Here is a 16,832-nt window from a genome sequence, read left to right as displayed (position 1 = left end):
ACATGAAACACGCCTTTCTTTGTTCGCTGCCTTGTTTTTTCTTGCTGTCTTTTGGCGCGCGAAATTTTTGCTACCTGCGTTTGTGATTTCATTTTATTTATTTATAGCGAAAACTTGTTCTTGGCCAAAAAGCTAGCTAACTGCCAAACATGGCTAGTTGGCTGTCAGAACAACACACACACACATACACACACGCACAGCTACTGCCAAACATTTGTACATTTGGGAATAGCAATCGCTTGGCCGTTGGCCACTTGGCGTATGTGTAATAAATCAACAAATGAAATGATTTAGTGCACACACTTTTTCTCTGCACTCTATTTCAGACAACAACAAAACAAAAGCACTGACGAGAACAACAAAATGGCGTTTTAATACACTTGGCAATGCCGTATGAAAATATGTTTAAACCCTTTTTGAGTGGCCATAAAGCGTTACGGTTTTATCAGGCCGCTTTCCATGTTCCACTTTTTTTTGTTCGCCCCATTTTTGCCAGCTGCTTCATTGTTAGATTTATGTTGGCCAACTCACACACACATTTGTCATTTCAGTATGTGTTTCAATTTACTCGCACTCACTCTCTCTATCTATCTATCTGGTTGGTTGTTATTATTTATTTATTTACTTAGTTGTTGGTTGGTGGTTGTATTTTTTCACACATTTGTTGATTAACTTAAACCGTTTATGATGCCCATTCAGTTGATTTACGACAACAACTTAAATAAATGTATTATTTATCTACAGCTAACATATGTTTAAATTTTCCATTGAAATTTATCAAAACTCGAAGTCATTCAGTGTCAGCATAGTTTCTGCGACAACGAGTATTTGATCTAATATTAAATTTGAGCTATTAAACATGATGGCACAGGCCATAATAATTCCGCCCAAGGGGAAAGAGTGAGAGAGAGCTGAAAACCCAGGCCAGCCCGGTTACCCCAGAAATATGTCCAAGTGAATTGAAAGGATTATCGCGCTGGGTTGTGAAGCCCAAAATGCTTTTGGTTTTTGCGGTTTAAGTGAACAGTTGCCATGGCAGCTGCTCTTTGCCTGCTTTTTGGCAATGCGAATCTCAGCAGCTGGAGGGGGCGGGAGGAATGAATGTTCAGGGGAAGAGATAGAATGGAGAATGGCGCTGTCAAGTCAGCATTTCCTGTTTACTATGGCGGGCACTTTAGCTCTCACACACACACAAAGTGACACACACACACACACACACATAGAGACTGGGAGACTAAACCGCAGAGATGTTGTCGTTGTCGTTCGGATGCCAGCGGATATAGTGCTTCAGCTTTGGCATCAGCTACTGCCAGGCTTTAATGCAAAGCAGCTGAATTGGATTTGGCATAATATACATGTATGAGAGAGTGTGCTTGTGTGTGTGTGCTGGGTATGCTGTGCGTCCAAATGGCAGCCACATTTAGCTGGCGGGACAACAAAATGGCTGTCAAATAACTTCCGGCTAACGTTTCGCTTTAATTTTGTGGGGTCACGTGCAAAATTGAGGCAAAACGACAGTCACGCTGAAAATCAACAGTAGAAAGCGAGCTTTCCCCTTCCCCTTCCGCCTCTCCAACCTTCCCCTTTCAGCCCCACACTCCATTAGCTCTGTGTCATTCTGAGCACATTATCAAATGTCTCGTTGTCATTTTGCGTCGCAGATTTGATTGTGTCCTGGAGCTGCTTACGTATTACGGTTGCTCCAGCTCCAACTCCAGCTGAATGTGTTCGGCGCAAATCGATGCAATTGAAAAATAATTGAACGTTTGAAATGTTTATTGAATGTCAGTCGGAATCGAAACGAATCGCAACGAAGCGAGGAGCGTTTTAGTTGAGTTGAGTGTAATGTGTAATGTGTGAGCAGTGCGTTTTATCCCTCGGGCTGTTATCCTGCCAGCCTTTTGCATATCTAATGGGTCTCCACTCCTGCTCTCAGGTTGTGGCATGCGGTGCTCCAACATTCCTCATGCCACGCACGTCTGCCGCGTGTGATAAAAAAGAAAAGTTATTGATTGGATGTTTAGCGGTAGCTGCTGCTTTAACGACACTTAGGCTCATAATTGAGCCTGTGATATGTGTGTGTGGCCAAGAGAATGTCGCAGCTGTGACAGCCATAATAATGTGACGTGTGTCCAACTAACACCAAGTTGCTGACACAGTTATTAGCGCATAAAACTGATTTAGTTAAACGCTTTTAGTATGTGTTTAATACTATTTAAGATATGTCAAGGTTCACTTTATCCATTCTTGAATTGAGAATGTTTCTGCTTTCTATTGGGGTAAAAATCAATCTGATTTTATTTATAGAACTTCTTTTCTGGATTTTCTTTTATAAGTTTAATTTAAAGTTTATTTTTTTAGAAATAAGTCAAGAAGTTTTTTACAAACTTGTTCTTGGCTTAAGAATTTACGTTCTTAGTTAAATTTTCACATATTACAAACTTGATTCACGATTTTATTCTTAATTTAAGCACGTTTGTTCTGTGTGCCTATAAACTTAAAGCAGCTAAAGCAGGAACAAAATCAATCATTGTTTGTGGAAAATTGATAAATATCTTGAGCTCTACACACACATAAAGCAACTGGTTCGAATTTGATATAAATTTAATGGACCTTAACCGACACATCTTTGATGTTAAATGAAGCTTTGTGACAAACTTCAAATGCAAAGTTGATTATGGCTAAGCTTGTGACAACTTGACACATCTGAGCTGCTCCAAGGGAAAGACTTGAGCACAAACTCTTTTGCAGACTGAGTGAACTTTCGCCCAAGCAGTCTAGCAATTTTATTTAAGCTTGCTTCCATATGTGCAACATCCAAAGCCATTCAAGCCAGCCATTAAAGCGGTAGGGGAAATTTGCAAAAGTTGCCTTAAAACTACCTGTCTGTTGTTATACCCGGTACCCGTAGGGTAGAAGAGTATTACAATTTTATGTGAATAATAACTACAGTACGAGTATTTTTGACTACTGAACATGTAGTACTACATACATATATATTTTCTACTCTATTTTGAATGGAGTACCTTATCAATATAGCATATATAATATATAGCCCTTGGAATATTATACTATTCTTACAATATACCAAATTAATATATTAATAGTGTAATTTATAGATATGCCTTATATACCGTTAAAATAAATACATATATATATATTTTTTTTTCGTACATTCATTTTGTATTTTCTTACCATACATATGCCACCCATTTACTAAAATATATTATGGGTTATTAATAATGTTAGATGTTAACAATATTACCCAAAATACAGTACAATTATTTTATAAGATATATTCTAGAATAACTATAAAATTATTTCTTAAATTTCTTATGCAATTTTTATCTGACCGCAACAAATTTTTCTTTAAGCCTATTGATATCTCACAGTCGTGCGCACCCGACAGTACCTTTCTTACTCCCTGTTATTGTTGTTGTCATTGTGCTTTTATTTTCCTGTCTCCGCAAAGTGCAGGAAAAATTATTATTATTTTTTTAGAGCCCTCTCTGAGCTCTAGAGCTTCTTTTCTTTCCTCCTGCAGTTTAATTTTCATTTTTATTCTCTGCTAGCAAATTTAATTATGCATAGTTCTTGTGTCAAAGGCAACACAGCCCTCATCTTCGTAAATTCTTCAAAGCAAATGACACAGTTCTTTGCACCTCGACAACCTTTGCCCGAGGTGCCAAAACATGAAAATCAAACATTTCATCTCAAGATATTTTCAACCGAATGTCTTAAGGGTAAATCATATTTTTATGTGGCAGATAAAAGTCAAAGTTGAATTTAACTCAAACAAAATTTTTATTCCATGTGTATTTATATCACATTCATAATCTTCAAATTGTAATTTAATTTCGCATATTGCTTAAATATTTTATTGTACCTAAAGTTTGACATCTTTTTCATTGTGGCATTCAACTTTAATGTAATTTTCAGCAGTCAAAAAGTATGAATTACTGAGCTAAAGCTGAAGCTTGTTTATTTAATATTTATTCCACATTAAAATCGTATTATTGCAGTTCAACATTCAAGTTGTATTATAAGAAAAGTTTTCTGAAATTGTTTTGAACACATTTTTTTTGTGAAAGCTTTTCATTAGTCGAAAAGGTTGCAGCACATTTAATATTTATTGCTGTAGTTTAGTTAACGTCGCTGTTTGCAGCACAAATCAACTCGGTATTTATTCATATTTTATTGTCAAAACAAAATTTTACTTCTTGGAAATGTTTTCGCTTTTCACCGTAAAACACATACGAGTGCGTAGACTGTTGTGACCAGCCCTTTGTTTTGTTTATGCCACTTTTGTTTGTTCGAGTGGGCCAAAAAAATGAAAAAAAAAAATAAGAGCAAAAATGCTTTGTAAATCAAGCGGAGAGAGACAAGTTTATCGCAGGCTTTGCTGACGGATGATACGAGCATTTTTTTCGGGTATTGTCAGCTGTTCCAAGTCCCAAGCAGCAACAATGAAAACTTTTTTCCACCATTTTTGTTTTTTTTTGTGGGTTGGCTATTTTCGGAGCTTTGCTTTGGGTGTGTGGGAGGAGTGGCTAAAAAAATTTATTATTGTTAATATTTGCGTTGCTGTCGCTGACACATTTATGATATGTGGGCCCGTTTCCCATTAGAGTCGACCTCCGCATATTCCCATTGCCTACTTGGCGGCGACGCCACGAAGCCTTTGAGCTGACGAATTTCAATTGTATTCGCACACACACACACACACTCATAGCTCCATAAAATACACACTCACACATACTCGAAAGCAATTTGTTAAATGAACACATGAAATTACGTGGCTGCAGCCGTAGAAGTGTCGACAATCAACAGACCCCAACGGTTCCCCCACAAGCCAAAGGTCAACATCGTCACGCCCAAAAAATGCAGCTGTTTAATTGATTTTTTATTGAAGACGCTTGGCGATGTTCCTTAAGACGTGGGTGAAGACAGCGAGTCGAACTGCGACTGACACAGGCGAACCTGCCCAAGGACGTGGCGAAAGGATGCCAGGCAGAGCAAAGAATGAGGGAAAGGAGTCGGGCAACTCGCGTGCAATTTATCACGAAATTCCCCAATTAGCGAGCGTTAAAGTTGAAACAGTTCCGCGCGAATCTCTTCTGCCTCACTCGCAATTAAGTCGTAGACTCCACGGGTTGTAAGGGATGAAAGGCGAATGGATGGAGGCGCTGAAAGCGGGGACTGCTCTTGAAATATACTGTAATCAGGGCCGAGCGTATTAAGTGCCTCAAGAATTTATTGTCATTGCAACTGTCAGCTCATAATGTGGATCGTGCAGTTATGTTAATTAACTTGTTGAACGAAGCCGACAGGAAGCCAACAGCAGTACTTTGAATGGATGGCCAGGATAAGCGGCAAGATTGAAAGACGGAAGCAGGATGTTAAGATAAAGCCAACACCTTTCAAGTTGTGTGCATACATATATGTATTCAGCTATAGAAAAGGCGAAGATTTAAACGCTTTAAACAACGCTTTTATTAAAGCTAATTAAGTTTGGTTTAATTATGTGGCTTATGGAAATATTTTCTCCTCAACAAAATTTTATATTTTGTTCCTTTCATTGGACTATGGTAGGAAATGTCTTTGCCTGACTTTATTCTAACTTTAACTTTTCTGTGTTTCTTAAATATTTATATTTCCCCACTTATGACTATCTCATTACCTAATAATGTGCTTAGTTAGTTCTATTACTTGAAGTTATTTAATAAAAAATCTGGTAGGGTTTGTTAAAATCTGCATTATTTTTCTCTAATTCAATATATATTAATTAAATATAATTTGATTCGCTTAAGCATCAATTGCATTTCTTCTGCATACGCATTGCATAAAATTTCGCTGAAAGTTGCTTTCGATGTAATTATAAGTCAATTGAGTTGAAAACTTTATTTAACTGTTTATCTTTATGCTGTGCAATGATAAAACAAATTAACTCAGCTCTCAGCTCAACTTTGTTAAAGTAAAACAATTTTAATTGATTTGTGAAATGTTTAAATATAACTTATTCTAGCAGCTCCACCATTTTGGGTAATTGCTGCAATTTTATAAAATACATTTTAATGAGAAATATGTAGTTTAATTAATTAGATTAATTATATTACCACTTAACTTATTTCTAAACTACTGCTTGCTAGGGCCTTCGGCTTGATGAGAAATATACTTTAGGCAAAAAATATTGAAAATGTTATTTTGATTAGATAGAGTCTAAATTAATTTCACACATTTTTTCTCTTTAAATTAAATGAACACGCAAACTAATTGCGTCGAAAATGTTATTTAAATTAATTTCAAATAAATTAATTCAAAATAATTTAATAATTTTAATTTTGTCTTAATAATATTCAAATTATAGAGACCAGAACGTCTCTTGGACAAATCTGCGCTCACATGCCATTTTTATTGTTATTAATTACCATAATAATATATAAATTATCAAAACCAGAATATATCAAAATTTAAACAAAATTGTACACACATGCAATTTTTTTTATTTCTAAATTCACCTTAATGATACTCAAAATTTTAAGAATAGAATATGTTAAAATTTAAAGAAAATCTCTGCATACATGAAATTTTTAAGTGCTTACAGAACATTTGAATTTAGTCGCTGACTTCAGAATTCTGTAAGCACAACATTTCACATTGCCACTACCAATTTTTAGTGCTCTCTTTAAGCAGTTTGCTGCGACATTAAGGTAATTGACCCCAAAAAGAATTACCTTAATCAGCAATTTATGAGCACAGCAAGTGTAATGTCGACTACATACTTAGCTGCAATCATGCATGTGGAGCTTCGTCGAGTTGAATGCACTCATTTGAGCACATTCAATGGGCGACAATTGGCTGTCAGTTGAATAAACTTGACTCGCTTAATCCTTACACGAATGTCTTTCTAATGCTAGATAGTGTGTGGAAGCAGTTGAATGAGCTCTCAAACTGAAACACAATCGGATTTCCAATTTCCCAGCCAAGAAGTCATTAAATAAAGATACAGAAATCAGTTTATTGCTCAGCTTGCTTCAACAATATAATAACAACAAGCAGAGTTAGTAACTAACTAAAGTTTTGCTAGTTTAGAGTATATACAAGATGCAAATACATTGAGCCATTTGTTTGTTTGTGTTTTGGCTCTTTTTGTCAGTTATTGCCACGACTGCAATTTCAGAAAGCTTTTCCAGCAAAGCCAGCGCAGTCACAACAACAATCAAAATGTGTGTGTTGGAGTGTGTTTTTGGGAGTGTGTGTGTCAGAGTGTGGTGTGTTGTGGTGTGTGTTAGAATGTGTATTGGAGTGTGTGTTATGTGTGCGTGTGTCTGTGTGTCTGTGTCTACCAACAACCCTGCATATGGTTGAGCTGCTGAATGGCCCCGCATCCGATGCGATTCTGCATGTAATCGGGAAAATTGCTCTGCAGCACACGCATCGTATTCCGCTTGTAATCGGGCACCGCATGGGTGACCAGCTGGCAGGTCTGACTGCGGTAGACGGGCTTAAAGTTCGTCTCCGCAAACGTGGAGTTGGTGTCCCAACGATAAACCTCGGCATCGCCCTCGTTGCGGAAGAATATCGCCGAGCCATTGTCGGTGCCAATGATGACCATGCGACTGGGTTTTTTGCCCAGATCTAAAACAAAGATACGAAATAGAAAGTTAATAATTTAACTAGCAACCCATTTGTGTTGTCAACTCACCAAGAATGCGACCATCGGCCACACCGCTGCGCAGATACTCGGACTTCAGCGAAAACAGTTTGCTGGTGCTCAGATATGTGAAGTAAAGTTCCGTCGAACCGCAATCGCGACGTATTAAAGCGATGTAGAGCACATCACGGGAACGACAGCCGGCGGAAACTGCCTTGGGCAGCACAACACGGAAGCCACGATCCGCCTGCAGATTGTACACAATAATCGCCCGATTCGCCGCATCACTCACGTAGATAAAGCAACCGCCATCGGGTGCATAGTCCACCACAAGATACTGCAACCGAGAGCTGCTCGAGGTGAGACCCTCGAGGGAGACTGTCTTCAGCACTTTGCCTGTTTTCACGGACATTGCGACCACCTTGGGCGCACACTTGCGCACCGGCGTCTCCAGTGTGTTGACTATGCCTGTGTCCAGTACCCAGAGCACTTCATTTTGATCCACCACAAGATCAACCACCGATTGCAGCGCTTTGCAGTTGCCCTCCTCTTGCAGATCCCAGCAGGGATAAGGCTTGAACGTGGTGGAACAGGTGCCCGGTTGAATGGTGGTCTTCACCAGCGTGGCGGGCACGCCCTTGCGATAACGAGGCAACGCCAAGTAAATGGTGTCACCAATCAGCTGAGCACGCGTCGCAATCACATTCTTGGCTATATACTTGCCGGAGCTCTTGAAGAGCGACTTGGTGCTGGCGCAGGGGAACTCAAACTGTCCGCCCGTCCACTGAATGGGCTGTGTGTCGGAGTGCGCGCGATCCGGTGTCCACAGGCCGTACTTGGTGCCCTGACTTCCAGCGCGTTGGGCAATGCAGGCGAGGATTAACACGATTAAAGCCAGCAGCTGTTGGCTGTTGGCTAGTTGTGAGAAGTGCATCTTTATGATAACTCTTCGAGAACTGTGGCTGTGGGGTTTTGCGCCAAGAGTTGGCCAACTTATGCGCTTATATAAGCCCATCGAATGCGGCCACAAATCAAAGACGTGCTGCAAGCCAATTTCTCAAATTGCAAGTACTCTTTTTTTGGGTGGAAGAACCTTGATGGCATCGCAGAGCCAAAAAACAAGTGCAAAGAGTGTGTGAGAAAGTGTGTATGTGTGTGCGAGAGTGTTCGAGTTGGCAGCCAATTGCATTAAAAATAATTGAAATACTTCACGCGCAGAAGCCGCATCAAAGCAAAACAGTCAAACAGTGAAGCTAGCTTCAAATGAATGAATTTGAGTATCTGCATTTTGTTTAATTTTCTAGTTTAGCATTGCATGGCATAGCAATTTAAAATTAGTATTCTATTTTTTCTCAATTTTGTTTATATATTTGAATACAACTGTTAAATGTTGTATATAAATAAGTCTATTCCTCTTATACTTGTAAATTTGTAATTTGAATTATATGTTAGTAATCACTCATTATTGAAAATTCGCTTTTATTTAACTGCATTAAAAAACTGAAGTAACTTATGTTCTTATGTTAAAATTAGCTGTATTTTTATTAAATATACAAATTTTTTAACAAATATAAGAGTCAGTTGTAGTTTATATTGTGTCTTCACTGTACCTAATGCAGTGTGAAATGAATTTGCCGCCCACTGCAGTGAGAGCTTGGCCTATGGCCAGCTAAGCCAGCTAAGTGCATTCTATTTGCAATTGCTTTGCATTTGCTTCTTCATCGTCATCATCATCATTGTCGTCATCATCATCATTCATCATTACCAGCGGCATATTTGCGACTAATTGATGTTGATGCACTTGAAATCATACACCAATTGATTAATCACTCAAACGCGGCTTGAAATATTGAAGGCAAACACATAATTGACAACAGCACAAAGCAAGAGCGAATAGTTGAAGAGTAGAAGAGCTTCGATTTTATTAATAGAGTTAACTTATCATATAATGGCTTTAAGTAAATCCTGCACAATCAAAGTAGCTACAGGCGAACACACAGACTGTCTGCGAGGATGCTGAAAGTTTTTCCTGAGCGTCGCGACATGTTCGGCATGCCAAAATGTCAGACCCAAAAGCCACGCCCAACAATGCGACATGTAATTTGCCTCTTTCTTCCTTCCATTTCGCTTTCTGTTGCTTCCTTTTTGGCCTTTATTTCGGGCAAAACAAATAGCAAACTGTAAGAAAATTGTCTGTGGTCACGTTTGTCTTGTCGTCTTCGACTCTCTGTTAAATGGGCCGATCAACTTTGCTGGCCACAGCAACTTTTTTCCCCCTACAACCAGCGAAGGGAAAAATTCACATAAATTATAATAATATTTCAAGTTTTTGGCTTTTGTTATTTGCGGACTATTACAGGGTATAAAGGCTATTTGCGGACAGTGATTGATTGTATCTTTTGATCTAACGAAGGGGGAAAAATATGCAGAAGTCAGAAAGTTGTAGGGAATACACGCTAAATGGCGACACCAAGGCAACTAATAGTATATTTTGAATATATTATACATATATATTTATTTACGCTTGACTGTAAATAATTCTATATATTCTCTTACTTTAAAATATATATGATTTAAAATATAATTATTCAATATTTTACTGCGGGTATTCGAATATATAGTCGTGCTTATTTCAGTGCTAATTATTATACCTACTACGAGTCTTAGTTGTTTTTGGCTAATAATCTGGTATATTATATTATATCAAAATACCAAATATAACATTTGGTATAATTTTAGTATTTTTACTATATTAACCTGATATATTCTAAAATGAATACAGCACAGTTTTGCTTTTATTCAAAATGGGCAACGGGTATCTCACAGTCGAGCACACTCGACTTTCTTTCTTTATTGTTTTGCTATTAATTTATTGCGGCCTGAGTTGTGTTTTTGCTTGCGCTTTCGCTTTCGTTTTAATCTTTGACTTCGTTTTGCGCTTCTCCAACTTTCTTTTGTGTCAACGTTTGCTTTAAGCTGCGACTCTATGTCGTTTTATTTAATTTCGTTATTCTGCGAATTAAATGATTTGTCATAAAATAAATAAACGATGTGTCACATTAAGTAGCAGATACTCTTGCTTTGAATATGGCTAATTAATAATGGGGAAATCCAAAAATATACAAATATATATAAGTATATTATTTGGACGATTTATTTATTATTTCATAGTTTCAGTCAACTTCCACAAAAATTCAAGTATTTTTATTTTCCCAAAATGTTGCTAGAGAATTTTGACTTCGACTCGCCTGCAGTAGTAAATTCGCATATTTATTGATTTTATTGAAATACAATTATTGTTGTTGCATTCGTTCATTTGGCATAAATGTTGCACAATTGAACAGATTGCAAATGTCTTTTGCAATTTGTTGGCATTTTGTGTATATTTTCGAGTTGTCTGCAAATTGCAACGGAATTTATTGAATACGAAATACTTTGAGCCATTTATGGGCACACCAAATGCTGTCAATGGCCAGGTTTATTATTTATATGTATGTATATAGTATACACACAACAATACTCACATATCAGCAGTCAGAACAGTCGACAGTCAGTCGGACAGATATCTGAATTGAACATGCGACTCGTGTGAAGATTTTTGCATGATTTCGTTGGCGTTGTCATTGCTCGTTTTTCGTTTTTCGCTTTGGTATTTGTTTTTTCATTATTGCTTTTATTTATGAAAGCGCATAAATATTTATCTACAGCTCGTGCAGCTCGCATCGCTGGCAGCTGATGCCCCGCAACAGACAAGCATTCGCCCACGCACACACATACACTCAACAACACACACATCTATGAGTTATAAATTTGCAGATTATCATCAAAAAAGGCAACTTGCGACAGTTTATTAAAATGATTTCCACACACAAATCCAATCTGCTTTGAGTTCGAAATCTGCGGAAGTCAGTTCACGGCTTCCTCTCTCTTTCTCTCTCCCTCTCTCTTACCTCCCCTTCTCCTTGCCAAAAGGGTCAACTCGATTGACCCATGTAGCGATTTTATTGATCTGTTTTTGCTCCAGCTTTAATTCATACTGTGCTGCTGCTCTCAAAGCGCAGCTTGGCCATAATTCACTGCACATATTGCTCCTCTCTCTCTCTCTCTCTCCATTCTTCATCTCTTTCCTTTCGTCGAACAAAAGCCAAGCAGCCAGTTGGTCATTGTGTCCACACGTTGCCATTGAGAGATGCTGAGATAATCAGGCAGTAGAATTTATGGCTGGTCACGCATTGTTGACGCTTCGCTTGCATTTGAACTCACGGGGTCAAGGGTCAACTGCAGAGTTCATCAGCTGCTAAAAATATTACTTAAAATCCCTGCAAAAAGTGAGCTTTGTAGGGGGCACCCGGATTTGAACCGGGGACCTCTCGATCTGCAGTCGAATGCTCTACCCCTGAGCTATACCCCCAGTTGAAAAAGCAGGCGACAAAAGTTATTGTTGATCTCACAAAGCGAGACGAGACGAGAGATAAAAAAAAAGAAGAAAGAAGCACACAAAAAAAAGAAGACAACGAAACCAGTCGAGAGTTCCGACTGTGTTTGCTTATCGAATATTATTTTTAAATTGTCAATATTGAAAGTCAACTGATAAAGTTAACAGCAAGTGTAATAAACATTGCAGTTAAAGGTTTTGGGCATTGGTTTTCCGCATTTTCCCATCGTTGCAGCGAACAAGTGTAAGTCATGTGTGTGCATCAATTAAAACAGAAAACTGACGACACAAAAGCTGCGAATGCTGCGAATCGCAACACGCGCTGCAAACATATTTCGGTGTCAACTTCCGCACAAACTGTGAAGCGAAGCGGGTGGCAAATAGCAAATGGCAAATGGCGGAAAGCGGGGCATACATGGCGGCTGTGTGCTTCCGCTGTGTCGCAAAATGGCGTGCAGCAGACGTGCTGGCTGCCCAATAGTACGTGTATGTGTGTGTGTGTGCGTGTGAGACACATGTTTCCTCATGTTTACCAGACGACCCCGAATTGGTAGCCAAAGAACACGCGCTTGCCATCAAGTGTCAAGTGTCAAGTGAAGCGTCCAAAAATCATGCGGCTATAAATATAAATAAATGCGCCAAGCGCCGCGACAGTTTTACATAATCAGCAGCAGTCGAAGCTGCACTCAAATCTCGAACTCAATAGAACAACTCACAAGCTCAGCAATGACCAAATTGCTGTCCGTGTTTCTGCTCTCGCTACTCGCTGCAGCTTGTAGCGCCGGCTACAGCTCCTCCAGCGATTCGTCCAGCTCCAGTTCGAGCAACACGATTGCCGGCAGCAAGTGCGACAAGAATCCGCTGACGGAGCTCACCTTCCAGCTGAGTGGCAGCAATCTTCACTGGCCCTGCGACTCCACCAAGAACATCTATGTCCAATCCGGTCGCTATGTGCCCCGCAATGTGATTGTCACCCGTGCCCAGCTGCAACGCGACTCGGCGTTTGTTGCACTTCCACGGTACAAGCAAGGCGTTCCCTTTACCCTGGGCAAGGTGAACCTGAAGAAGGGAGAGTGTCTGGCCAAGATTGCGCCGTATCCATGCTGGGCCATTCAGGAGGAGGGCAACTGTCAGGCGCTGCAGTCTGTCGTCGATGTGGCTGTGGATCAGAATGTAAGTGCAATTAAATTTGATATTCCACGAATCACACACACACACACACACACACATACACACAACCCTCACACACACTCGCTCACTTAGTTTGTTGGTCAGTTGTCAGTGTTGCTGGAAAAGCAATTTGTTTCTTTAAACCTGAAACTTGCGGCGCATTTTTTAACAGTTTTCGCACTGCATTAAATGCATTCACTCACACACACACACGAACACTGACTTGCACAGACACACATTTACATCTATAGACATCTCTTTTTTACACCACGAAATTGCTTTTTTAATCAAATAAAATACAGTGCCAAGTGGCGTGTGGCAAGCGGCACAAATAAAGTTCCATCCCATGGTAAATGGAATATTATAAAAGTCAACATCAAACGCTTGGTTATCCCTCTGTTTTCCCTCTCTTTCCCTCCCTCTCTCTCTCTCTCTGTCTGTCTCTTTCTTTTTAACACTCTCACAACCTCTCCAGCGGCAGTTCAAGGGAAAAGCAACTCGGTGAACTCCATGGAAAATAAAAATGCTGATAAACTCAATTGGTATTGAAGAACTGTTCATTTGTCAGCCAGTTTCAGTTTTATCAGCCAAATTCAAGTTTAACAGCTTGTGTCGCAGCTCATTCGGCACTTGAGATACTTGAACTATATTTCCGATTCATGATTAACTTGACTGCATTCAGATCGATAATGCAGATTTAACAACTGAATAGTGTGAATTTAAAGACCGACTTCTTATTTACATCATTTAAATTTGAAGTAATTAAAATATTTCAACCACAAAAAGACAATATATATTATATGTTGAATTTATGAACTGTGTATATTTCTGACTCAGAGATAGAAAGCCAAATCACATATAATAAATCATTTTAATTTTATATCGAATAACTATGTCTAAAAAATAAGAAATATGCAAAATACTTAGAGTATTTATTTCCACCAATTATTCCATATTGAGTTGCATAATTCAAATTAAATTAGGTCTGCAAGCCTTATAAATATAATATAAATCAATGGACTATACTTGTATAGTAAATATTGTTACTTTTAATTACATCAATTTCTTGTTCATTAACTTAACATACGAATGTGTTTCTTATTAAAATCACATGAATTTTAAGTAGTTACAATACTTCAACAACCATAAGGGCAGTTCATATAAATTTTAATCAGTTATAATATATTGAGTTAACGTAATTTCCTATCGAAAATAACAGTCAACACTGAAAGCACGTTCATCATTGAGAATATTTCTTTACCCTCTTAATTATGTCTGTAGGTTTTGCAAATATAAATCAATACACTATAAAGTAAATATTGTACATTGAAAATATTTAAATTTCAAAAAGTTCCCATTGATTTCTATCAGTTATTAGATAAATATATTTAAAATTTATTAACTCTATTTAATTTCATAGGGAATGATAAAAATCAAAAGACAGAACTTAAACTTTATGCCTCAAATAACAAATCAATTTTAAACTCATAAATATGTGTAATAAAAACTACATTGAATACTGCAAGTTTAAGCTTTAATATTGAGAACACTTCAGTTTCAAAAAGTTCTAATACTGAAAAAACTATTAAAGCATTTCACATTAATATCAATATGTTATTAGCTGTGGACATTGAGAATTTATTGCATTTATTTAGTTGCTTCGCAAATGATAACAATCAATGGTCAAGGCACAAGCAATACATAGAGAGTATTTCATAATCAACTATAATTGAAACTCATCGACAATAATTAATGCTTAGACAATCGGTCAGCAGTTGAAAAGTAATGTCAACAAACAAATGCTATGAAAACAACAACAATAACAATAATAATAAAGCAACAATGAGGCAGTGCATTTGTTTATTTAATGGCAATTCAGCAAATTTGCACAATTTGTTGTGGTTCAAGTGCAGACAGAATTAATTGCAGAATTGTTGACAAATTCCGGCAATTAAAAATGCATTCGAATAAAAAGAATTTTTATTTGGTGTCTATGGCCAATAAAGTGATTTATTTTTATTTGTGGTCTATACTAATTAATGGATTTATATTTTATTTTTTAGGGTCTGCTGTGGGCTTTGGACGTGGGCATTGTGAACACTTTGGAGCAGCCAATACGTCGTTGCAGTCCCAAGATTGTGGCCATCAACACGGCCAACAACAAGGTGGTCAAGAGCATTGATCTCAGCGATCTGGTTACTTCCGAGTCGCGACTGCAATTCATTGTCATCGACTACTCCAAGGACAACAAGCCCTTTGTGTAAGTAGAAAATTTTAGTTGCATGTGCAAAGAGTTTGGAAGTTTCTCAAAGCTCTCGTATTGCAATCTTATCAGTTGAGTTCATTGATAAGCTTGCAAAGAAAGTTGCGCGATGTTTTCTAATGAAACAAAACCTCACCTACAATTCACCTACTTTCTCTCTTCTCCTCTCCCCCCACAGCTATGTCGCTGATGCTGGTGCACGTAGCATTCTAGTCTACGACATCACGGGTAACAAATCGTATCGCATTGTGCTGCCCCGAGCCACAGCGCCCACCAACGATGTGCTCTACGTGGCGTTGACCTCCAAGCCCGACGGCACCTCGACGCTCTTCTTCAGCTACCTGAGCTCCTCTCGCCTCTATTCCATCAAGGGCGAGTATTTGCGTGTGGGCCAAGGAGCCGGCTCCATCATCGATGTGGGACCCAAACCCTATGGCAAACAAGCTGTGCTCTTGGGCGCCGATGGCGGCACTTCGTTGTTCTTCCGCTACAAGGGCGAGAATGATATCTATCTGTGGGACTCGGAGACGTGCTTCAAGGCCTCCAATTTGCAGGAGGTGCAGCGTGGCGGCGACTGTCGTCTCTCCACTCAGGTGCTGCCGGGGCACAAGCGTTTCATGTGGGCACTGGAGAGCAACTTCCATGACTTCATCTCAGATCGCACTGGCTGCAATGGCGCCTCCATTGTGCTGCATCCCGTGGTGCGTGAATGCGACGATTAAGTTGTATCGAAGTGCAATCAATCAGCATTTTTTGATTAGTTAAGTTAAGTTTTTGTTATGCTACAATAAAAAGTTATTCAAGACAAAAAATAGCCACTGTTCATTTAGAAGGCACACTCGATGAAAGACATTCTTCTAGACATGTCAACTGGCTGTCCAGGCATAATAAGTAAGAAAGCTACAGTCAAGTGTGCTCGACTGTGAGATACCCGCTACCCATTTTGAATAAAAGCAATATTTTTTGCGGTATTATTCTCAAAATATACCAAATATACTCCAAAAATACTAAAAATATACCAAATGGTATATGTGGTATATCGATATAGTGCCGCATTTAAAATATACCATAGACGGCACAATATACCAGATTGTCCGCCAAAGCAACTCAGACCCCTAGTAAGTAGGCGTTTTTGCCCATACAAAAGTATTTCTTTAATAACTTCCACAATTTTTTTCTGATCGCAACCAAATTTTCAGGGATCATAACTACTATAGTTATTACCGTATATACCAAAATTCGTAACCCTAGCTTTAAAATTACGCTTGTTATTCGATTTTTGATTTGCAGGGGCGGAAGTGGGCGTGGCA

The 16,832-nt window shown here is 38.6% G+C and overlaps 2 protein-coding genes and 1 non-coding gene across 3 annotated transcripts; 1 reads left to right on the top strand and 2 right to left on the bottom strand.

Moving 5' to 3' along the window:
* Nucleotides 1–7,282: 7,282 nt before the first annotated feature.
* LOC133844876 (major royal jelly protein 1) lies at nucleotides 7,283–8,645 on the bottom strand. Its single transcript, XM_062279150.1, has 2 exons — nucleotides 7,706–8,645; nucleotides 7,283–7,638 (listed from the first exon to the last, which is right to left on the bottom strand). Exons 1-2 carry the CDS (start codon nucleotides 8,586–8,588, stop codon nucleotides 7,343–7,345), a joined length of 1,179 nt encoding a protein of 392 aa, XP_062135134.1. The 5' UTR covers nucleotides 8,589–8,645; the 3' UTR covers nucleotides 7,283–7,342.
* Nucleotides 8,646–11,993: 3,348 nt separating this feature from the next.
* Trnac-gca (transfer RNA cysteine (anticodon GCA)) lies at nucleotides 11,994–12,065 on the bottom strand. The gene has a single exon. It is a non-coding gene; the product is annotated as a tRNA-Cys (tRNA).
* Nucleotides 12,066–12,731: 666 nt separating this feature from the next.
* Nucleotides 12,732–16,328, top strand: LOC133844347 (major royal jelly protein 1). The gene is made up of 3 exons (XM_062278289.1): nucleotides 12,732–13,262; nucleotides 15,323–15,519; nucleotides 15,701–16,328. Exons 1-3 carry the CDS (start codon nucleotides 12,816–12,818, stop codon nucleotides 16,242–16,244), a joined length of 1,188 nt encoding a protein of 395 aa, XP_062134273.1. The 5' UTR covers nucleotides 12,732–12,815; the 3' UTR covers nucleotides 16,245–16,328.
* The last annotated feature ends 504 nt before the right edge of the window (nucleotides 16,329–16,832 follow it).

Source organism: Drosophila sulfurigaster, chromosome 3 (genome assembly GCF_023558435.1).
Source record: "Drosophila sulfurigaster albostrigata strain 15112-1811.04 chromosome 3, ASM2355843v2, whole genome shotgun sequence".
Taxonomy (NCBI): domain Eukaryota; kingdom Metazoa; phylum Arthropoda; class Insecta; order Diptera; family Drosophilidae; genus Drosophila; species Drosophila sulfurigaster.
This window is presented reverse-complemented; position numbering and strand designations above follow the sequence as displayed.